This window comes from Vombatus ursinus, unplaced genomic scaffold (genome assembly GCF_900497805.2).
Source record: "Vombatus ursinus unplaced genomic scaffold, bare-nosed wombat genome assembly UNPS02014781.1, whole genome shotgun sequence".
NCBI lineage: Eukaryota > Metazoa > Chordata > Mammalia > Diprotodontia > Vombatidae > Vombatus > Vombatus ursinus.
Genome location: NW_020954559.1, coordinates 35,701,845 through 35,727,654, shown reverse-complemented (window position 1 = coordinate 35,727,654; position 25,810 = coordinate 35,701,845). Strand labels below are relative to the sequence as shown.

Below are 25,810 nucleotides of genomic sequence, written 5' to 3'. Positions count from 1 at the left end.
TTCTACCATTAGACAACTTTAATTGACAGGAAGCTTTACAGAAAATCTGAAAAATGTAGTGAATCTTTAAAAAAAATATTTTTTGACATTTGTGTATATCATATGTCCTTCCTAGGCCATCACTCCCACCCCTGTTTTCATATAAAAGATGAAAATGGGAAGCAGAGATAACTGTATTATTGAGAAACCAATGAAGAAAACATCCTAAATGATAGTAGTAAAAGAGTAGTGAATATTATTCACCATTTATTTAATATCTACAATAGGCAAATGTGCTGTTCTACAAATACAGGACTGTCAAAACAGTAGGGGCCATGACAATTCATTGGAACAGAAAACTACAGCTGGATTACAACTGTAGCTTGGATAGTTCAGTAAATGATAGAATCTCAAGATTAAGATCTCTACTTCGCTCTTCTGCTCTGTCTTTACTCACACTATTTCCTTTACCTTGAATGGCCTCCTTACTCATTTTTATTTATCCAACTCTAACCCTCCTTCGATGCCCAGATGATGGGGCACCTCTTCTACAAAACCTTCCTTGAGAACTCTGTCCCACAATGATGTCTCATTTTTCTGAATTCTGACAGCATTTACTGTTGAGGCTGCACATTTTGGCATTTAATAGTACAAAGTTTTATATGGTATCCTAATTGTTTCATGCAAATCAGTCTAGTCCCTGTGACCCAATGGTAAAAAAACTTGCCATACCACTTCCCTTTTAGATTAACCATGGATAGATGCTAACACAGTCCCTGACGAAATGAATATTCAATCTTTAACATAATAGATGAGGTGATGGTGCTAAATATTTATGAGACAGAAATGTGCAAATCAAATGGGCAAAAAGGCATCAATTTAGACAGAATTACAAGATAAATGATAGGCAAGAAAATCAAAGCAGACTTCAGGAAGCAGCAGAAATCTGTTTCATAATCTCTCCTATAAGTGGTCATCTAGCCATTTTTCAAAGACTCCAATAAATACAATACACCTCCAACTAGCATCAAATTACCACTGAAAATTCCATAAAATATATCATTTTATTAAAAGTAACCAGTAAAGTGCCATGAATACAGCAAACACTTAATAAATGCTCGTTAGACTGGACTGCATTTCTATTCTGTTGTACAATTCATCTAGGGTAAAGAAAATCAGTCATTAATTCCCACTGCAAAACCAAAACCAAAACCATTGTCCAGACTTTTATAAACCTAATAGCACATGCTTGCCTTCACTTACAAGTCAGTGCTGATAAGAGTAGAAAACAACCTGAGCACTGGGCCCATGGTAATGAAATTCATTTACATCTCCCACAGCACCTGGCAGAGTCTGTTTCCTATCAGAGAGCTTTCCTGCACCATCCCCATTTTTTCATATCAAGCCTTCTAATTTCAAGCTTTTTTCTGCCTCTTTCTTCCTTTTACCTAGAACAGCTTCTGTATTGTACATTTTTGGTAACTCCCACACTGGAGTGCCTATTTTAGTGTCATGCATCAAGTCAGCATTCAAAACACAGACAGGAGAAAGTAAAAATACAGGAAGGTATATCGGAAAATAGCTTTAGAAAAGTGTAGCTGATGAACAAATAATTATAATTATATAATTAAAAAAAGAACATAGAAAATTAAGACAAAGGCTATTCTTTTGGGGAATTTATAAATCACAGCAGGAATACCTGTAAGAAGATGTCAATGAAGAAAGACTACTGTACTATCTTTCAAAATGCAGGAGAGATAAACAAGGGATATAATAGAAGAGAGTCTTAATAAATTTGTACTTCAAGAAGTTAACTTTTGGGAAAGAATAAAGCAGAAAAAAATGAAGACTAAACAGAGAAATCACATTAAAAATTCTAGTTTTCTCCCTTACAAAAGGTCTTAAGGTATTTTATAAATATCAACCCATTAATCTTTTGAAGGGTAGTAAGGTAGACAAATCAGTGTTACTAATCTAATTTACAGGTGTAAAAAAAAGAAAAAGAAAAAGAAAATGCTGGAAAAAGTTGGAAATAGAACTTGTAACTTCATTTCTTTGATAAAACTTGAAAAGAATATTAAAATTATATAATTACTAAAAGACATCAATGAGGGAAGAATTAAAGAAATTGAAGGAAGAGAGCTAGGGTGTGTTGAATAATACACATGGATGGTATAAGAGGTGGGGTTCATGAAAATGGGAAGAAAAAAAGTGGTGAACATCAGACATAAATAATACAGCAATTATCTATTCCCTTCTCCAGCCATCTGGTCCAAATTTGAGAAAACAAAAATACGTCTCACCCAGAGCAGCCAAAATTGGTGATACAAACTCCAAGGACTAAAGCTCATGTGAGCTTCTAAAGGACAGCCCCCTCAAACTTCTTTCCAAGGGCCTATTTATTTTTACTTCACAAACAATCCTAATAAGCACATCTGTCTGGTTTCCAAACTCACAATACAGCAACAGCATATTAAAAGTCAAGAGGGTCTACTACAGGAAGGCACACTAACAGTACCAAGGATTGACAGGTGACAAGGCAAGAATCAAAATAATTAAAAAACAGACACCCAAACTCAAAAGAACAGTCTGCGGCTCCTTCGCAAATAGATCAATCAGTTCTACAAGCCTCAAAAGTCTGTAGAAGTGCCAGTACACTAAAGCATGGCATAATAATCCTGATTACACCAAGTTGCTGAGAAAGGATAGACTGTATAAAGCACAATGGTTTGAAGATAAGAACATAACCATTTTGGTGAAATTATTCTAACATACTTAGAGATCAAAGAATTTAGAGTTACAAGGGTCCTTAGAAATCATCTAAGTTCAATCTTTTTTTTTTTTTTTTTTTGGTGAGGCAACTGGGGTTAAGTGACTTGCCCGGAGTCACACAGCTAGTGAGTGTTATGTGTCTGGAGGCTGGATTTGAACTCAGGTCCTCCTGACTCCAGGGCCAGTGTTCTACCCACCGTGCCACCTAGCTGCCCCCCAATCCCTTCATTTTACAGATAAGGAAATCAAGGTTCAGATATTAATTGCCTTGCCCAAGGTCACAAATGTAACAGGTAGCAGAACCAGGATTTCAATGTTGGTCTGGTTACCATCCGAGTTTAACATCCCAACACCTCACTGAACCATTGACAGCCTCCTAATTGGTCTCCTGCTTCTGTCTCTCCCCTCTCCAGCCTTCCTGCCCATAACTGGCAAACTGATCTTCCTAAAACACAGGTCTGATGAAGTCATTCCCAGAATGAGATGCTTTCATGGTACCTTGTGGCCTTGAGAACAGAACACAAACTCTTCGGTTTGGTTTGTGAAGTCTTTCATAATTTGGCTCCAGCCTATCTTCCCACACTGATTTCATATCACTCCTCTTCACATAAGCTATGTTCCAGAAAAACGGGTCTATCTGCTATCGTCCAAGCCCAGTATTCAATCTCTCACTGCTCTGCCCCTTTATTAAACTGTCATCCCCCATGCCTAGAATTCTGTCCCTTGGTACCTCTGCCTCTTTGCATTCCCACCTCCCCTGAAGGCACAGTTCAAGTACCACCTCTTACATTAGGTCCTTCCTGATCCCCTCGGTTGTTAGTGTTTCCCTCCACTCCACAAAATTACTTTGTATTTATTTTAAACATATTTGTAATGATTTATCTTTGTATATGCTCTTTTCCCTTAGTAGAATGAGAGCTCCTCAAAGGCAGAGCCCTTCATTTTGTATCCCCAATGGTTAAAACCACGCCATACATATATAGATATCTACTTGAAAGGCCCAGACTGAATTCTGATTCCAAATCCAGGGTTCTTTCCATTATACCACACTGTCTCTATTTAAAGGGGTAAAAAAAAATAAAAAAGTTAGCTTTCCAGAAAAACTCATTCCTAAAGATTCTGGATTGCCAAAGTTGCATTGTAGTTGCTAATCGAAGTGGTCTTAGAGATTTAATGGCAGGTATTATCTGGCAAACTTGATACATCCCCATTTAGCTTAGGTTTTGGATCCAACCAATGAAGAATGTACTACACATTGCTCAACCACCCACTGAAGAACTAGGGGAAAAAATGAGAGAAGAAGAGAAATAACAATGATGACATGTGAAAAATATTCATTCTCTCACAAAAGGAAAGATTTTGGATAAATATATGTGTGGGGAAAAAAAAGCAAAGAACTGAGTACATATTGCTGGAATATGTCCAATGCTAAAAATAAAAAAATGGCAACAAAAATGTTAAATAAAAGGAGACAGTTAGACTAAGTGTCCTCTGAGATTCCTTCCAGCTCTATATTTAAGACCTTATGTTCTATATTCCCTTGAAACCTAGACATGGCTACGGGCACATAAATTAACATATACATATATGTTCTAGTTTTGAATAGAAACTGATCTTTAAAAATGGTCAGAAAAAAATTAGAGCTAAAGAATATTTTAGAAATTGTTTACATATTTATGGAAGGGGAAACTTAAGGCTCATAGAGTTTAAGAGATTTTCTTAAGGTCATATAGCTAACTAATTAATGTCAAAGCAGGGAGTAAAAACCAGAGAGCTGATTCAACAGGAACCATTTTTAACCAAACACAACCTTTGACTAGAACTTTTAGCACGACAGAAGATTAAAAAATTGGTAATTAAGTACTCCCAACTGTGAATATTACATATTTTTAGGCCAAGTCAAAATCCATCCTAACTTTTAAAGGCTTATCCATTTGCTGTTCAGTCATGTTTCTCTACTTCAATTCAGACAGGAATATTTACCTATGTTTATCCAGGGGCAAATAGACATTAAAATCCCTGGACCTCGAATCTGTAGCTAGATCATGTATTAGTGATGGTCTTTAGGGAAGGACTACATGTCCCTTCTAACTCTAAGAGTCTATGATTCCCCTGCTATGACAGTAAGCGCGATGTTAAACCCAGCTCTCTTTCTATAGTAAAAACTCATGTAAATGAACATAATTATACAGCTGTTTCCCTAGAGTTTCATGTCACATGTTCAATCAATCAATTAACAATTAGGAAACACCTACTATGTGCCAGGCACTACGCAGAGGATACAAAGAAAAACAACAAAAGTCCCTACCATCAAGAAGCTCACATTGTATTGGGGGAAACAACATGGATACATATAAGTATACATAAAACTCTGTATATAAGAAGTGGGGGGGGCAGCTAGGTGGCGCAGTGGACAGAGCTTTGGCCTTGGAGTCAGGAGGATCTGAGTTCAAATCTGGCCTCGGACACCTGTCACTTATTAACTGTGTGACTCTAGGCAAGTCGCTTAACCTTAATTACCTCACCAAAAAACCCCCTCTCCACCCACAAAAAAAGTGGACCTCTGATTCTCTTGGTAAGGGGAAGCTCAGGTAAAGAAATTCCTTCTAACAGTAGAGGCTTGTATCTTCTTTGCAACTTATAGTTTTAGTGAGTTACTTCAGAAAACTAAAGAGCTAAGTGATTTGCCCAGGGGTCATATAGCCAGTCAGTCCCAGAAGTGGAATTAGAACCCAAGTCTTTCTGGCTTCAATAATCAGAAGATAATAGGATCTCAGCAATACAATGATCCAAGACATGATGGCAAATGCTACCCACATCCAGAAAAAGAAACAGGGAGTTTAAATGCAGGTCAAAGCAAAATATTTTCACTTTGGGGTTTTTGTTTTGTTTTGTTTTCTCTTTCTCATGGTTTTTCCTTTTTGTTGTGATTCTTTTCTCACCATATGACTAATACAGAAATACGATTAATATGATTGTACATGTATAACCTATATCAGATTGCTTGCTGTCTTAGGGAGGAAGAAAAATTTGGAACTCAAAATCTTATAAAAGAGAATGTTGAAAACTATCTTTACATGTAATTTGAAGAAAATAAAATACTACCAAGCAGAGGAAAAAAAGAAAAAGGAAGAAAGAAAGCAAACCAGTTGTTTTGTTTGTTTGTTTTGCTTTTTGGTGAGGCAATCAAGGTTAAGTGACTTGCCCAGGACAGACAACTATTAAGTGTCAAGTGTCCGAGGCCAGATTTGAACTCAGGTCCTCCTGACTCCAAGGCCAGAGCTCTATCCCACTGCAAGAGCTCTATCCCACTGTGCCACCCAGCTGCCCTGCAGTTTGTTTTTTTTTTAAAGCTTATAGGATCATAGATTTAGAGCTAGAAGGGATCTGAAAGACCATCAAGTATGACCCTCTCAATTTATAGATAAGGAAACTCAGGCTCAGTGAGATTAAGTGACTTGCCCATGGTCACAAAGTTAATAAATGTCTGAATTATGTTTTGAACCTAGATCTTCCTGAATCCCAGTCCAAGCCTCTACTTGTTACATCATACAGCTTCTTGAGTATAAAAAGGAGAGGAAAAATAAACGTGGGAGAAAGGGAGATACTAGCACATAAGGAAAACAGAAAATACCTTCCATAAAAAAGGGGCACTGGAGATGAATTCTTAAGGAAGTTAGGCACTTTATGAGGCAAAGGTAAGGGGAGCATATTCCAGACACAGACAACACCCTGCACACCCTGCTATCCAGCAAAACTGGCCCACTTGGTAGATAGCAGTTTCATAAATGTTTGGGGAACTGAAATATTTCAAAATGATAACATATTTACAAAGCTGTTGATTTTCACTTTTAGGAGGAACAACTGACTCCTAAATAAAAAAACTGAGATATATAGGTTACTTGTATTTTTTCAAAAAGGAGTTGTCATTATACAGTAAAAACAACACAATTTCAAATTGTGAATAATGGAAAATCATATTATATTTTAATGAAATGAACATCAAGAAAAGCCAAATCAGGCAACTATTATTGAAGGTCTGCCTGGTTACTGGCCTGGTCCTAAACAATGAAAGGAAAAGTTACTAGCATCTTTAACTGGAGAGAAACAGAGGAAAGAATCTAAGAAGAAGCATCTATATGAGAACAAAAGAGAAAAAAGATACCCTATAAACAGACTGAAAATTAATGCAGCTACTACCTTCTGCCAATTCACCATTTTCTCCCTTAATTCTCCATCAATTCAAGGAGATCAATGAAAAGGTTATAAATTGGAAAACAAAAACAAAAACAAAAACTGTCATTCACCAGGCTAGCCAAATATTTGTTTTGGTTTGGAATCAATGTGCAACACTTTTTGAAGTTCACAATTTTTATCTATTTCATTCTACTTATTTCTTTTTTTTTGGGGGGGGGGGGGGTGGGCGAGGCTATTGGGGTTAAGTGACTTGCCCAGAGTCACATAGCTAGTAAGTGTTATATGTCTGAGGCCAGATTTGAACTTCAGTCCTCCTGACTCCAGGGCTGATGCTACATGTACTGCACCATCTAGGTGGCCTCTCACTCTGCTTATAATTAACACTTCACGTGTATATACAGAAACACTTGAAAATAAGAGTACATCTCAGTACAAAAAGAGGAACTTAACGTGCATCTACATTTGCACACTACACAGAAGTCATGCTTAGCTACCATATGCATACATACTGCACAGAATTTTTTAAAAGTCTGAAGACAACTGGCAAGGTTCCAATTAACAGTAGACTTTGTTCAAAACATCTGCTTTACCTGATAGATAAAACCGCTCATCCTAGGGCTGGCAGACAACATTAACAAAATGTTAGGGAAGAGTAGAAGATATCTTTCATTCTTTTCCTTAAAAAACAAACACAAATAATTACAAAATATACACATATACATGCTGTAAATTGTAAAACATTTATTCTTACTCCAAGCATCATCAAAAATCATATGCTATGATATTTTTCACCAAAATGTGCCCATTAACTTTAGCTAAGTTAAATGAGACCAAAGTAAAGATAGTAGATTCTGCTTTTTTTGCTGGTGAGTCATTTAAGTCATGTCTGACTCTTCATGACCTTATTTCAGGGTTTTCTTGGTAAAGATATTGGAATGGTTTGCCATTTCCTTCTCATTTTACAGATGAGGAACTCAGGCAAACAAGGTTAAGTGACATGCCCAAGGTCACAGAGCTAGCAAGTGACGCTGGATTTGAACTCTTAGAAAGAAGTCTTCCCGATTCCCAGCCCAGTGTCTATTTACTGCACTACATAGCACTGCAGTTTTGTATTTGATTAAAAGAGCACTTTAATCTACATAGTTAAGGAATACATGTTTAAATTTCTTAATATTATAAAAATATAACGTACATGATTTAAATTACATTTGGTTCATATGTATCTGATATGGTACTTTAAAAGGATATTCTATCATTGTTTTCAGCTTTAGATTTAACATAATCATAAATCTCAAGAAACTTAAGTTCTGTTTTCTTGAGTGAGAGGACAGGATCCAGCTCCCTGGTAGATTCTAAAGATGGATAAGGGCCATATATTTAGAACAAAATATTATTTTTTAAAAAACTGAATTACAAGTTAGTCCTAGTACACTTCCAATGTGGACTAAAAAGATACTATATTATCTTAAAGCTCTATAATTCTATTTTCGTGTGCTTCATTAAGCTGAACTAATTTGTTTGATAAGCTTGAAAACCTTCCATGTTACTTTTAACAACTTTGCTTCAGTAGTTTTACAGAAGTCAAAGCCTGTGATGAAAGACAAATTCAAAAAACTCATGGAAGTACAAACACCAAGATCATGACATAAGGTGCTATCTGAAACCCTTGTATTATTTCCACTAGTCACTGAACAGGAAAAAAAAAAAGTATGAAATTTTTTAAAAAGCTGTAACACGAAAGGGAGCCTGTAATTCAGCATGAAACAGTAAATACCATTAATTATCAAAGCATTAAAATGTCACTGACCACTGATAATTGACATATCTTTCTAGTTTATTAATGAAAAGGAAAATATATTATACATATAACAACTTAATTTTTGTAATTTTCCAAATATTAACATGTACAAAAAAGATTACTACCCCAAGGTATTTAATTTTGAAAGTAGGTCATTAATTCATCATCAAAATAAATGTTTTAACTGTGGTAATTACTTAATCAACAAGTGGAACACACTTCAAAATAGAGATTAGCTAGATTAATTAACCAGTGAAGAATGTGGATTCCACTGTGTATTTATATGACTAGGTTAAATTATCATTGGACAAGGATGTCACAGAGTATCTAAGCTAATTCGCAAACCAAATACATGTCAAAGCAATTATGTATATGTATTGTAAATGTCAATTAAAACATAAGAACAACATTGGTCCAAATTATCTAAAAGAACAGACAACGCTAATGTCTTTTGAATGCATTTTTGCACGTTGCAAGAGGTCACATTTAAATAGGTTCTAGACAGCATCATTCTCAGGATGACTGATAAGTATTGACCTCAGTTTAACTCTCCTTTCTGTCCATAAGATTATCGGTTAGCTCTCTTCCACATCCCTGGAGTGTGTGCGGTTTCATTTGTTTCTGTTCATTTGTTTTGCAGAGGGAGAATATATACTCTTATTTTAAATCTATTATTTTAAATGCCTTGTCCAGTAGCTGAGCGACTATAAATAGAATTATCAAATCTTCCCTTGCAGTTCCTGCTGAGCTAGTTTACACACAAGGAAAAGAGGAAAACAAGGAAATAATATGAGCAAAGAAACAGCAAGCAAACTCCACTATCTTCACCCTCAATTTCCTTACAGAAAGCTTGAAGCATTTAAGGAATTATTAGAGATAATCCCTAAGTGTATAAGTGAAGGCACATTTGAGAGGTGATCGTGCTAGCATTCAAAATTGAGACAATATTTTCTTAACCAAAATATGGAATAACTACAAAAGGGAAAACTTTATATTGTAAGAACTGTGGCATAAACATTCAAAATTGAGACAATATTTTCTTAACCAAAATATGGAATAACTAAAAAAGGGAAAACTTTATATTGTAAGAACTGTGGCATAAACAGTAATCCAGTTAGATATACCATTGAAAAAAGGGGTCAATTTTATAAGTCACTACTACAGACTCTGACTTCTGAATAGTTTAGAACAAAGGTGTCAGACTAAAATAGATAATTGATAGGATGATAATTGATTCAGAACATGACAAATTAACATTACCTACGTTGTACTGTATTTTTACTTATTTTGCTAAATGTTTCTCAATTATATTTTAATCTGGTTTGGGCAGCATTCCAGAGTTTTACAGGCACATGTTTGACACTTCTGGTTTAGAAAATAAGATTATCCAATGCTAGTATACTTTTTCTATATAGATGTATCCATAGGACCAAACTTATAGAACTGGAAGGGATCTAAGAGGTTATTTAATCTGATCTCTTCCACAGAAGGAAACTGAAGTCCAGAGAGGTAAAAGAGACTTGCCCAAAGTCACACAGGTGGTATGGGGCTGAGCTGGAATTCAACCCAAGCTCTCATTTTTAAATCCAGCATTCTTTCTACTTCACTACTGTAAATAGTCATGCTTATAAGAATATACACACATATACACTGTCAAAAATGTTACAAGAGTATAGATTACCCAAAGTGACAGTCTTGAGAACAGGTATCTTTAGAGAAGTAGCATGCTTTGGTCAATAGTGAGCTAAACTCGAGAAAAAACTGAATTCAAATCTTGTCTTTGATACTTACTAGCTCTTTATACCTGGCCAAGTCACTAAACCTTCAGGAGTCTCAATTTCTTAATCTGCAAATTAAGGATGATACAACCTATAATCCCTAGTTCATGGGGTTATGGCAAAACTCAAATGAAGTAATCTTCATAAAGTAGTTGCAAAATTAAGTGTTATATAAATGTTTACTATTTTAATTATTATTGTTATTTAGAACAAATGGTTTTTCCCTCCACTGCTCATTTCTAATTTTTGTATCGTAATCTCTCAAAAAGCAGTATAAACAAGGAGGCATCAGAAAGTATGAATCTATCTCTGATGTCCCCTGACTTTCCTGATACTTGTCCCTGGAACTACTTCCAAACAGCTGAAATGAATTACATTGTATTTTGAGACAAAATAGTCAGAGTGGAACCTAAACTCCTTTTCCAAGTATATTGTCCTCATTACAACTTAAATACTTAAGCATTAACTTAAGATACCTTAATACAGAATACAATATGGTAGCTCTAAGGGTATCACCTGGTATCACACTTTAATGAGCTTTGAACAACTATAATGCCAGCTCTCCTGGTGAGACTAGATGGCAGAGTGAATTTGATCTGACACCACTCCCCCTGAATGGGAATTTGTCACTAATAAATGACATCATAACTGACCAGAGTTGGATTTATTTAGTGGATATGAAGTAAACTTTCCTCAAAGTTAGCATCCATAACTTTTCATTTATACATAAGCTTTTAATATATCATATCCCCTACTTCTTTGTTAAAGAAACCATCAAGTATAAGACAGAAACAGGGGACTGAGGGTTGTCAATGACTACTTTTCCTTACCTGGCATTTCAAAGCAAAAAATATCACATTCATGAGCATCTAAAATTAACTGCCTTTGAAAAACTGATCACTATTCATGGTTATTAATCAAGCATTCAGAAACACATTAATATAAAATATAAACACTATTCAACTGAGTACAAGTTTGCTATGAAAATGGACATTTTAATAATTTAGGTTAAATAGTTCTGAATGACCAAAAAAAAAATCAAACCATATTATTAAATTGAGAAACTTTCCACCCAGATGGTCTTTTTATGTAACTGCCACTATCTTCATAATTCATCTTTCAAAAGACCTAATAGTAATACTTTGTGAACCCCTTAGCGGCCTCACCTCATTTCCTGCACACTGAATCATGACCTGGGACATGTATATGACATTGCCCAAGGTTTTAATGTCATCTCCCTCCCAGCAACGAATTGCTTCTGTCAGAATCTGGAGTTCAAGTTCTTTCCTTTTTCGTACTTCTTGACACTGTGCCTAGAGGAAAAGGGAAACATATTTGTTAATAAAGAAGTTAAGAATTAATGAGAAACAGGAATACTACTCTGGAGCAGATACTCACTGCAAAATAAATCTAAGGCGTGTGTGTATGTGTATGTACGTATATATAAATACATAAAATGAAATGCATGCGTATGCAAGGCATGCATATATGTATGTGTATGTGCGTACATGTATGTTATATTGTAATGTGTGCATGTATGAACGTATGTGTGTATGTGTGTGCACACGTGTGTGTGTATGAATTGTATGTATATGCCCACAATGCTGAGTGCAGCATAAAGGTCAGAATATCACAGGATATCAATATATCGTTTGCCTTGGGAATGCAATGGCTGTTTACCTCCTATTCCCAGTGAAAACAAAGCTGTATTTAAGGGCTCAAGGAATCAAGAGTCACCCCAACACTACACTCAAGCACATTATCCACGTACTTGACATCAGCCATGTTACCAAACCATTTCATTAATTTGTATGTTAGCTGAACCTACATTCCATAAAATGAGGGGACTTTTTCTCTTTTTCATTTTTCCGTGATTCCCCGATGCTTAGCATATCAGGTGCTCAGTATATGCTTGTTGTGATTTTATATATGAAATAATATCCTAAATAAATAAAAATTACTATTTTTTGTGTATACTGGTAGGCAGACTGAATAAGATTATAAGAAAAATACACATCTTGCCAATTTCAATAAATAAAAAACATAGATTCAAAATAATTGGCTTAAATCGACTATATTTTGGATTCATACCAGAAAGTAATCCTATAATAATATGCCATTTGGTTGCCTCATTATAGCATGGAGGTAATGCTGGGTTCCTGAAGGCAATTCCAATGAAGTACAAGGTCTGGCAGGTCCTACACGAAGCTGAAAAAGCTTTGAACATGGGCCTAGCAAGTGGGCTAAACAGCTATCATCCAAGCCTAACATAAGTTCGCAGAAAGAAGCTTAATAACAGAATACTAGCTAGTAAGAAATTAACTTTTTGGCCATGACTTACAAAGACTAGCTACTATGTGACAGAAAAATATATTTTAAGTCATTGTCTGGTAGACATCTTACCAAAAACATAACAAATTTTCACCTAATATCCATCTAACTCACCAAATAATTCTAAAATTTCCCATTATTAGCTCATTGAATGTTTACCCCACATAAATAAGGGATATGTAGATTACATATCTTTTATTTTACTTACGGATGGTATCTTCCTTCATATGTCCTCTGTAGTTAATTTGGGGATTTATAATTGTTAAAATTACTTATTCACTCAAAGTTGTTCTTAAAAGAATATTATTGTTATTATATACAAGGTTCTCTTGGTTCTGCTTATTTCGCTCTTCATTATTTTGTGCAAGTCTATCCACGCTTTTCTAAAATCACTGAGTTCATTATTTCTTATACCACAGTAGTATTCCATCACAATCACATACCACAACTTGTTCAGTCATACCCCAAATGACGTGCATCCCTGCAATTTCCAGCTCTTTGCCACTACAGGAAAGTTGCTATAAATAATTGAAGACATATAGGTTTTTTTCTTTTTTCCGTAATCATCTTGAAAAACAGACCTAGTGGTATTGCTGGGTCAAAGGCTATAAGCAGTTTAATAACGCTTTGGGCATAATTCCAGACTGCTCTCCAAAATGTCTGGGTCAATTCACAGTTCCACCAACAGTGAATTAGTGTCCCAGCTTTTCCACATTCCCTCCAACATTTGTTGTTTTCCCTTTCAATCATTTTGGCCAATCTGATAGGTATAAATGATATCTCAAGGTTGTTTTAATTTGTATTTCTCTAATCAATAATGATTTAGAGCATTTTTTCACATGACTATAAATTGTTTTCATTTCTTACTCAGAAAACTGCCTGTTCATATCCTTTGATCATTTATCAACTGGAGAATGACTTACATTCTTATGGATTTGACAGTTCTGTGTATAATTGAAATATGAGACCTTTACCTGAGAATATATATATAAATTTTTTTTCTCAATATCTATCTGGTTTTACATACACACACACACACACACACACACACACGAGCCTCATGGTAGCCATCTGAGGGAGACAAAAAAAGGTTAAAAAAAAAGTTACATGATCATTTTATTATATATTTAAAAGGAACAGCAAGTTGTATATAACAGATTTATAGTTTCATGTACAATTATCCTTTTTTCTATTCTATGTTATGGAAATGCTTTTTAATTTTTTAAGTTCAGAATAAAATAAATAAAAATTTAAAAATAATTCACTTACAGAAAGATTTTTGAAGGCTGTCATAGACTTTTGAATATCTTGCCGATCTGGATGATAATCCTTAGTGTAACAAAACAAAACAATATTACTGTCAATCTTAGCAACAAAAAACACTACTTAATAACGTATTATTGCTATAGAACTGCCAGAACCTAAAAAATGTAATTCTGCTTTCAACATGCTCCTTTTATCTCACTACTACAATGAATGTAGTAGTCCATTTTCTGACCAGGAAGAAAAATGACCAAGGGATCTCAGGCCTCTAATATGAAACCAAAGGACTCACAACTAACTAAACATAACTCACTTGAAGTAGAAATGTGAAAATTTAAGTTTTTGCCCCTTTTTGTTAAGCTTTCAATAACATGCCAATAAGAAAAATAATTAATCCATCATGTCCACCTGTTATTTAATGTCTTTTTTACTTCTGCTGCCCAACCACAGAAGCTCTTTTAAAAATTACTTTGGAGTTTAAGGTTAATTGCCATTATTTCCAAATAAAAAGTAGTTTCGACTTTAGAAATGATGGTATCTGAAAATGGTAAAAGTTGTTTAAGTCCCAAAATGTTAAAGTTTTAGAAGGAATTGAGGGTTGTTTTGTTTTCAATCTAGTCAAAGATATACAGCTGAAGGGACTTGGGGGGCCACTTGGTCTAACAGCCTCGTTTCATAGATGAAGAGGTTGAGCTCTTGCTCAAGGTCACAGAGGTATTAAGTAGTAAAGTAAGGATTTGAATCCAGATTCTCATGGCAGAACCATCATTCTTTACATTGTAAGGAATATGGTAGAAGAGCAATTCATCTGGGAAAGATCTAGGAGTTGTAGTGGATTGGAAGTTAAAGATGTCAAAAATGTGGTATGAGAGCCGAGAAGTTAATGTCATTTTAGGCTGCATTAAGAAAGGCAAAATGTCTGGGAATAGGGAAGTAAATGGCCTACTGTACTCTACCCTGGTCAGATCACATCCTGAATTTGTGTTTTATTCTGGGTACCACATTTTAGAAAGGACATTGATAAGCCTGCAGAGGAAGGTAACCAGGATGGGCCTAGAGCTCATGCCTTGTGAGGATCAGCTAAAGTTAAAAGGTGTTTAGCCTGGAAAAAACAAACAAACAAACAAACAAACAAACAAACAAAAAATACTTAGGAGGCATATGATAAAAAATTAAGGTATTTTAAGGGCCACTGTGTGGGATTGGACTTAGTTTTGCTTGATCCCATAGGACTGAACTATAAGCAATGAGCAGAAATTACAAAGTGGCAAATTCAGGCTTGAAATTACATACAAATAAATATATGTATATGTATAAAATACACACACACACACACACATGAATGAAATAGAGCTATCTAAAAGTGATTTGCACTGTGTAGGAATGTAGTGAGTTACCCCTCAAAGGAGATCTTTAAACAAAAGTTGGATGATCACTTGTCAGATATAACATGGAGGAAATATGAGATAAGACTAGGCAGCCTGTGAAATCCCTTCCAAATCTGAATGGGGAGAGGTAAAGAGAGGTGAGGGGGGTGTTAAATGTCTCAAAATATAAAAAAACAAAATATATATTTTAAAAAAAAAACATCTTGAGTCCTAGAGAAACTTTTAATGGGTTCTGAAACGTGCAGTGAGTCTTTGCTATAATGTGTATCTAGCAAGCTCCTTAAGGTCAAGGGCCACAGATCACCTAGTCTGTGTCTCACCCATCTCTGGCCCACACGGCACCTTCAGTTTGTTATACTGATTCATCTGAGTCCCAAAAACATACACAGTAATCATACATACAATAGGTACTGAAGAAATGAATACAGAGTGGAAAAAAAAAATGGTACCTCCATATGTCTTTCAAGTTCTTTGAGTAAAGTAGGGTATTTATCCAAGCGCATAAAAGGTTTGCTGAGGCCTGTGGTCAACACAAGAATCCCAGGACTGCTGGCGCCTTTCATCTCCATAAATTCTCCCAAATCCTCACTGAGCAAACAAAGCATTAACACAAAAGAATTTTCTTGTTAGGGGTAAATGACAAAACAAAGTTACTCTAACTGCTAGGCTAGACCATTTACTCATCCTTAATTATGTCAGTGATTAATGAAGATCAAAGATAGAGAATGACAATAGATTTTATCAGTGCTACAAATCCGAATAATAACAAAAGAAAGTCAGGCTAATCTTCCCCACAGTAGGGAAACTGGGCTAGGGCTGAGAAGGCTTGAGCTCTGGTTCAATGTCCACTACAGACAAGCTCTATGACCCTGGGCAACCTTTTAGGGCCTAATTTCCTAAGCAGTTTAGGCTAAATCATTTCTCAGGACATTTCCTAACAAAAAATATTTCAACATAAGTGAACTTGTACATTCTCTAATCAGAAAAAAAAACCTGAATGTCATGAGAATGTCCAGTAAGTTTCTTACTGGAAAGGTGCTTCAAAAATATGATTGTGACCCAAAAAGTGAAAAAATTAAATGAACTTTAAAAAATTCAAGTGAATTCCATATATTTCTAATTAATAATGATTTTTAAATTTCAAAGGCTGAGGAGATAAAAATATTATGGTGTCCACAGTTACCATGCCACACTTCTATGTTCAATACCAATTCTTCATCCATATACACATGTACATATGCTTCCATCTGGTACTATTCCAATAGGATCATCTTATCAGCAAAACCACCTTATAATGAGATCCCTCAAATATTAAGTAACTAAATCCACCTCATTCTTCATTCTACCATGGAAGAGGAAGGAGTGAATGCAAGTTCCAGTGGAGTTCCCCTTTTGTCAACTCTTGTGCTCAATTTAATTCATCAAGCATTTATATTAAGTACCAGCTATGTGCAAGGCACTGTGCTTAGAGCTGGGAAATACAAATCGAGAGATGAAAATTATCCCTGCCCTCAAGGAGTTCATATTCTATTGGGGGAAAATAACATGCAGTTGACTTATAAGTAAATAAAAAACTATTTTAAAAGTAAATACAGAATAATTTAACAGTGGAAGGAAATATTACCAAACGGAAGAGTCAAGAAAGGTCTTTTTAATAGAGGGAGAGATTCCAAAAGGTGAAAATGGAGAGAACATTCCTACAATGAAGAGCAGGATGTACCAAGGCATCAAGATGGAATGTCAGAGAGTGGGGAGAGCACATGGGCCAGTTTGCATAAAACAGAGATCACAGAAGAGGGAAACCTGTGAAAACATTCTGAAAGGACAGGTCAGAACCAGACTGTAAAGAGTTTTAAACACTAAGCAAGTAAGTGTGTCCTTTATCCAGCAAGTAATAATAAGCTACTGCCACTTTTTAAGCAAGGGAGTAACATGGTCAGACCCGTACTTCAGAAATATCAATCTGGCAGCAATGTGAAGAATGGAATGGAGAGGGGAAAAGATGGAGGGAAGGACACTAATTAAGAGTTAATTGGAATAGTCCAGGTGAGGAGTGACAAGGGCTAAACAAAAGTGGTCATGTGAATGGAGAAAAGGGAGTAAGATGGTCCAACAATAATATTTTGTTTTTCACAAGGATCATCTCTACAGCTCAAACCTTTAGAAAGGCAAGAGCTGCAAAAAAAGTTTATCTAAAACCTTGTTTTTAAGTCAACTCTTTGGAAATCAAAATAACTATAAAGCATGCATAAGCTATGACTATTATCATCATCCTCCATGAATTATTTATTGATATGATTATATGATATACTGATAACATTGATTATATGATAATAATCATATTATCAAGATGAATGAAGTAAGATCTATACAATTCTGTGAGCTTTGTAAAAGAAGGCGCCACATTGCAAGTTGCTTAAGGATATCTTCTACTCTAAGAAAAGCCATTTTTTTATGGCAGGCACCCTCTGAATGTGTATCTTCCAAAGGTCATTCCCAATCTATTATAATGTTTTCTCATCTGTTAGTGGTCATAAAGCCAAGTTGGCTCTAAATATATGCTCATATTTCCCCTATTTGCCTAAGACTTCTGACCTCCTTACTCAGGACCTGGATGAGCCAGCTGTTGTGGATGCAGAGTGATCACTGATAACTGGCAGAATGTGCTCATCATCTCACTTCTTGGTTATATCACTGTTGACTTTAACTAAATTATCCCTTCTCAGAAGTGAAAGTAAGAATACAAGAAAAAGTAGGCAGCAGTGTCTAATGGGAAAAGTACTTAACTGGGAGTCCTAAGACCAACGCTCTGGTCAGATCTCTGCTATCAACTAGCTGTGTGACCACAGGCAAATCACTTGCCTCTCTGTGTCCTCAAGTGTAAAACAAAAGGGTTGAAATAAATAGCTTCTACTACCCTTTCCCCCTCTAACAGATGATTTTAAGAGTCAAAACTGGACCATAGGCTGGCAAATGAAAGCTTAGGTTGGAACTGAATCACAATTATGATCAGGAAACAGGTCAAAAGATGGAAACAGGCTGCAACTGCTGTTGTTTTAAACAACCACTTATACCTTAAATTGTTTATGGTACAGATGATATGAGCCCCACTGACTTAACTAATGAGAAGAAGCCATCAAATTTCCATGTGTTAAACAAAAATCATAGAACAATTACCCAAGAATAATTTTCTGTCTTTCCTAAACAAAGTACAATATTTTATTCCATTTTAGTATTTCATTTTTACCAAGCACAGAATGTGTATTACACATGTGAATACCTCGATTCACCAACATCAAACTTCCGCATTTCGAGGACCCTTTGGTTTCAAAGACCAGTGTGATTCCCTCCAACAGACCGCCACCTGCCCGTGGTCAAGCAATGATAAATCTCATCTCTACAATTTTGTAAAGGTTCTTCAAGAACTGCTATGGCCAATATGGCAAGAGCCCTTTCCAAACACAGGAGATTCTCTGACAACAGATACAAAATCTGTCACTGAGCCTACAAAATCTTTTCCAGCTTGATAGCAGACAGACCTTAAACTGAGCTGACATCACACACTCGATCCCAGAGTCACCTGCAGGCCGTAATGATAATTAGAGAATGAATTTAGTAGAGACTTTAGTATTTGTAACATTTTGTTATTAAACTTATTACACCACAAAAAAGTAATAAAAATAGAATACTTTGTTAATTGGATCTTTCAGAATCTTGGAATATTGATAGTCAAAAACTGGCTTGGAGACTTCAGTGTACAAGTTAGGCATTATTCATCCTTCCAGTGAATGAAAGTCAGTCCATCACAAACTACTTCATTATGTTTCACCAATATTTTAAAATATTAGGTGCCTAATCACATGTGGCATCCTGCTCTTCTCAGGAAAGGAATTACCTATATAGTAAAAGAACTAGTAATCCATCATCCAAGTGAAAGCAAAAGCAAATTTAAGCAGGAACTGCTATTTTACCAAAAGGAAAACAATATGGAACTATACCTGTAATGTTGGGCCACTAACCTACTATCCGTAAAATGAGAAAATTTAACAAGATAACCTCTAAGGTCTCTTCCAGTTCTAAATCTATGAGCCTATAAAAAACAATACCCACATATAGGCCACACCTTAAAATAAATAAGTACATCATAAAATTGGTATTTCAAGGGGTCTCATAGTCCAAACTACAGTTCATGCCCTCAAAAGACTTACAGCCCGATACCGGGGATTTAAAAAAAAAAAAGACCGATATAAGACAGAATACAATCAAACATGAAAGGAAGGTAAGTGACTGGAAGAGGAAGGCATCATTTCTAATGTGGCAGGGGAATAGTGAGGAGAAGGGCATAGGGCATGATAGAAGTCAGTTTGGTTTAGCAGAAAGAATAATGGCCTTAGAGTCAGGAGATATGCATATTCTACCTACAACACCTACAAGCTGTGTGACTATGGAATAAATGAATCTTGTTTTCATTTTCCCTATCTATAAAATGGGTCAATAAAACCTGTCCTAATTGCCTCCCAGAATTATTCAATTTTTAAAAACTGCTAAACGTATAGTATGTACAAAGCATTGAGCTATGTGCTAGGGACTAAGTATATAAAGGCAAGAACAAAACAGTCTCTGACCCTGAAGAGCTTAAAAAATTATACTGGAATGTTGTAAGTAAAGATAAAGGGAAAAGGACTTGTAAACCTCAGAACATCCTAGAAAGGGAAGTTACCATTTTATAGATGGTAAAAGTGAAAGAGCATCCCAAAATTAAAAAATCCAAGTTTGTTTCCTCCCAATTCAGTTTTCTTTTTATTGTGTCAGTCGTCTACATTTCTGCCTCCCTTCAGTACACCTGCCTATAATTAAAAATATATATTAAAGTTGAAAACCTGTGTGAGTGACTGAATAGGTATGAATGCTCCCTAGGCACTAAAGAAGGGCAGAAAAATTCATGGGAGTCCTAATATGACCAAAGGTCAGATGAGAACATTAAGAATTCCAGACTTTTCTGGGAGCTCTGATTTAAAATCCTATCGGGAAGCAACCAAGTTACATTAAACAAATCCAATGAATAAAATATCATGTTTAATTTAAAAACCAAAGCTACTCCTCAATAGTTTATTATTTGGGTGTTAAACCTATATAAACCTTCTTCCTCTTAATTGGTTTTTACTTCAACCTAGTATTCCACTTTAGTTTTTCTTTCACCTTTTTTTTTCTTGTCCTAATACAAATAGCAAATGGTTTTCTTCCTTAATAGACCATCAATTGTATTTACAATTCTTGAAGCCCCTTATTCCTCAGGTGAATTACTCTTTATGTTTTACAATGCATGTCTTAAACTTATTCACCAATAGAGAACAACTACCAGCTTATCATTCTCTTCCTTCTCATCTTCCCCTCAACAAAAAATTGGTATTTATATGGAACATTACTTCTTTTCTTAGATTTATCTTGATACAGAACATGCCTTTTATGTTTCTCCAGAAACCAAGTAAAATAATTTTATGTGAAAGTCAACTGCTGAAAAAGAAAGTAGTCAGGCACCTGGAAATTCAAGTACAGAGCCTTAAAAATGGAAAAGTTTTGGTTTTTTACTATAAATAATTTTCCCCAGTCTTATCACCATATAATTATCCAACTTCATAAATAAATTTATGCATTTTAGCTCTCTGGTTACCACTCATTTTTTTATTTGCTCTAAAATCCACTGTCATTGCTCTGCTTTCCCTAACTTTTTGGGGAAATGACTGCCCTGGAAGGGTGGGGTTTTAGGCTCAATTCTACTCCTTACTAGTCACATGACCATGGCAAATCACTTCACCACTATGCAGTTTAGTTTCTTCATCTGTAAAATTAAGGTGTTGGAAAAGATGGTCTTTAAGGGTCTGAGTCAATTCTGTAACTCTAATTTCATCACCAACATTGAAATAAACACCGATCTCCTGAATTATACACACAAAATAGAAAGGCAAAGAGGTAATGTCATCTGTTTATGCTTAAACATCTTCTACTGTAGCTTCCACTACACACATGGCACTGACTGCTGAATTTGGAGTCAAATAATGAGAATTCAAATGCTGCCATTTAAAACCTGTGACCTCAGGAAGTCAGTTCATCTCTTTGACCTCTGTTCTCTTATTTGTAAAATGGTGGGGGAGTGGGCAGTGACTAATGTTTACAAAAGTTTCCCCCAACTAAAATCTTTTGATCCAGTCTTAAAGGTTTTGTCACCAGTTTTAAACACCATAGATGACTCTCCCATTTTACTGTACGGAATTCTCATCGCAAGACAAGAGTAAAGTTAAGTACCTGCCTAGGCCAACAAGTAAGAAAGAATGCCATCATTGTATTGTTCCTATTTTCCCTCTGATGCTGTAATCTCTCTATCCCTGTATCTCAAGGTTTGCGACTGAACTAGAAAAAACTTACAGCAAGAGTGGAGTGAACAGAATAGGTACAGAAGTCATTAATTTCATCTCTAATCCCTTATCACAATCTTATTCATAGCATCTGATCATACAAAATCAGTGTTCTTTTCTATGCAAACTTTTTGTTTTTAACCAATGCAACTATCACATGCTCTTATTAATAGTTCCTCAGAAAACTACAATCTAATAGCTCATAAACATTAGCTATTGAGTGGTCTCTTCCATTAACAATAGTCATGGATTAAAGGAATAGTCATGAGATGCCAACAGCATTATTCTATGCTTCTGAAAACTTCTGTAAGTCAAACTAAAAAAGAACCATATGTTAGGACATCAAGAATATTAAATGCAGCATGTAGAATGTTTTCTGACTAATTTAATTGTGGAGGATTTATTCAGGAAGCTTTCAAAGCTACAGTATACACCAGCAATTTCATGTCTATGCTGTCAATGAACGGTCCTCAGTTAATTCCATATCTGGTAAAGACAGCACTGAAACTAAGGGAAAGTCCTGTTTGAAAACAAAACTAGATTTTCAGCAGTAAATGTCTAGATGAGGAGGAATAAGGTTTTTATACAATGCTAGAAGCTATGGCTGTTAAGCAGGCCAATGAGAGTTTTAAAATCATTTGCAGGTCATTGAGTTAATTTTATTTATTTACTTCTTTGCTGAATTAAAAAAAAACAACACAATGCATCTTGCTCACAGCTCTTTTGAAAAGACAATGGCTCTTTTCTGTTCACTTAATTTCTACTGGCACTAGAAAGTACTGTACAGTGTATCTCTCCTCTGTATTTACTGAAATGACACTGTGAGTCACAGAAAAGAAACAAAGGGAGCATACAAAATAGATCATCATTTAGCTGAGCAAAAAGTAACAAAATGCTGGGGGGGGTTTAAATCATTTTATGGTATAAATTATTAAAGCTGCAATTTGTTCAATTGTTTGGCATGAACATATATCACAGCTGATTTAATCAAGGTAAATGGATTTAGGGCAAATAAATTTTAGTTAAGCTGTTCATAGAATTGGTGGTTCTACAGTATTAAGAAAATGTTAGGATAGTTTGTACTAGAAAAATTTTTAAAATATCCATGCCAAAATGACCTTGAGAACTCAAGTAAGTCTTAAACTTTGTTGAGGTTTCTTCTAAGCCAACCACTGACTCCTACTCTACCAAAGGCAAAGTCCCCAATCCAACATTTTAGAATTACATTGTTGATCCCCACTAGAGAGCGATAATACCTTTCACAGTGGTCTCACCATTTTAAAAAATGTTAGGTAAATAGAGTTTTTATGTTTATAATATGAGACCAGTAAATCTAAAAGCTCATAATCAACTACATTTTAAAAAGGAGTAAATACCCAACTACTTCCAAAAGCCAAATAAATATAAGACTTACACTCCTGAAGCTGGGCTTGGTTTGTAGTAGACAGACTGTGAGCTCTCACTGCTTATAGGTCTGAGGAGGGCACACAGGCAACGCATCTTGACAAATCTGGGGGGAGTTCTTGGCTCCTCTAGTGACTTTTCTGCCTTTTTAGGGCTCTGAATTCTTTGGGACTGAGCTTTGATGGCTCCTTACTTTAGGACTGTTTCTCAAAGAATGACATCAGCCGGCACACTGTAAGGCTCTGGGATATACCAAGTGGAGGAGGGACAAAGAGTTTCCTGACTCAGAAAATTATCTGTATTCTATGCTCCAGTTATTTTGAGTAAATACTATGTTTAAGTTTCACAGATTTATCAAAATAGCTATTAAGGTAATGGTACAGGGGATAAACACAGCATACACTTGAAAAACATTCCCTTTAAAGCCCTAAGAGTTTCTCGAAATGTTACTGGTTCCAAAAGATTTTAATTTCAGGACAAATTTCTCCCTTCTCTAAAAACTAAGTTAACTTTCCCCACCAAAAACGCCTTTCCTCACTCCATTATATGTAATATATCTATGCATTATAAACATATGTGTGTAAGTACATGTGTCTATGTACAATACACATACATATGTATAATTCTGTATATATAACACATATACATTCCACATATATGTATATATTGTGTGGGTGTGTATATACATACTCCAGCACTAAAAGTTAACATTTATGTCATGCTTTACTTTTATTATTTCAATTTACCCTCACAACAATCCTGTGAAGTAGATGCTATGATTATCCCCATTTTCCATATAAGGAAATTGACGCTGAGCAATATGAAGTATTTGACAAAGTTATTGAGAGCCTGAAGCAGGAACTGAACTCTGGTCTTTCTCTGACCAAGTTTTATGTTCTATCCACTCTGCCAACTTGCGTCTCTTCCTGCTCTAATACCACAGTTTCTCATTACAGTGTTATTGTGAAAAAATGTGCTAACAGTAACAAAGGAATAACAGTTGTTATTGTTACTATTACTGCTCTAGATCTGAGATTTCACTTGTATAGGGAAACTTAGTGAGCAAAAAGTCCCTCCACCAATGCAGATTAGGAGCCAGTATGGCAGAATATATTCACAGCCTCAAAGCCTGTGTTCAAGTCCAAAGCCAGGAACACTGAACCTAGGTACTTGTGTTATACCTAAAAAGGCAGACAGTTCATATATAAAACATACACACACTCATCCTACCACAGACTGAAACCTCCTTAATGACAGAGAGGTTTACTTTTGTCTTTATTCCCTGTGCTTAGCACAATGTCTAGCTCATACTGGGTACTTAATAAGCGCTTTTGATTCTTTTTTTTTTAATTACTAGAAACACGACAATGTTCTTACGTAGAAATTTCATATAATTGGTATTTCTTATTAGGCTATAAAATACCCAAACCTGTTCTGTAATTTGCTGTGTAGCCTTAGGTAAGTCACAACCTCTCTGACCCTATTTTACCACTGGTAAAAGCAGGGATAATAATACCGTCCTGCCTAGGACACATAGCTGTTACGAAGTTTCAAAGAGGTAATACACATGAAAGTACTTTGTAGCTATAAATTACTATATAAAGTAAGTTCTAGTATCCTCTAATTGGACACATTCTTTATATTATTTTATAATTGGTCAAATTATAAATAAGAACAATATTTTAAGATTTTCATTTGCTTTTCAAAGTGCTTTAATGTTTTAAAATTTTAAAACAGTTCTGTAGTCCTCAATTTATTTTTAGAATCTCAAATTTGGTAATACTTAGATACAGGAAGAGATTTTTTTTAAATGACTGGTTCGATTTTTCCACTCAGTTCAATAATAAACAGTGCCTGGCACATAGTAGACATTTAATAAATATTTGGTGACTGATATGACTAGTTGATAGAAGAGTGGTTGATAGAATTAGTGAAAAATCTACAAAGATCAGAGTTCTAGAGCTGAAATGGACCTCAAAAACCATCTAGTCCTACCCCTTTCATTTTGCATATAAGGAAACTGAGGTCCAGGGAGATTAACTAGCTTCCCCAATACGTCACACAGGTAATCAGGCTCAGAGGTAGCATTTGAATACAAGTTCTTTGATGCCAGTTGGGGGCAGGGGAGGGGGGAAGCATAGAGAAAGAAAATCTTTGCTTTTTTTTAGAAACCGGAAGCCTCATCCAGAATACCTGTTGAACACTATTCAACTACTGGATTCTATTCCAATTGTATCAAATACTGAATTTACTCAAATAAATTGATTTACAATTTTACAACACAAATTTCAAGAATATAGAAACTGCCTTTTGGATGATTTTTTCAGGTTATTCTGTCCCAGTATATAGGTGAATTTAAAAAAAAAACCCTACTTGATGAAAATGTAATATATCAATGAAGGTGAGAAGGGTGGGAGACATACTAAAATGGTGACTTTTATTTGACCTCAGAAACAATGGCACTCCATAATTAATACATCAAAAAAG

At 35.3% G+C, this 25,810-nt stretch overlaps 1 protein-coding gene across 4 annotated transcripts in view; it reads right to left on the bottom strand.

Moving 5' to 3' along the window:
* LOC114046191 (rho guanine nucleotide exchange factor 7) overlaps nt 1-25,810 on the bottom strand; it is a 317,431-nt gene that overhangs the window by 43,627 nt on the left and 247,994 nt on the right. For all 4 annotated transcript variants that reach the window (XM_027866432.1, XM_027866431.1, XM_027866434.1 and 1 more), the window contains 4 exons: nt 15,956-16,094; nt 14,125-14,184; nt 11,691-11,837; nt 7,539-7,625 (listed from right to left, as the gene is read on the bottom strand). In XM_027866432.1, the coding sequence (XP_027722233.1) occupies nt 7,539-7,625; nt 11,691-11,837; nt 14,125-14,184; nt 15,956-16,094 (433 nt within the window). The remainder of the gene's footprint in view (nt 1-7,538; nt 7,626-11,690; nt 11,838-14,124; nt 14,185-15,955; nt 16,095-25,810) is intronic.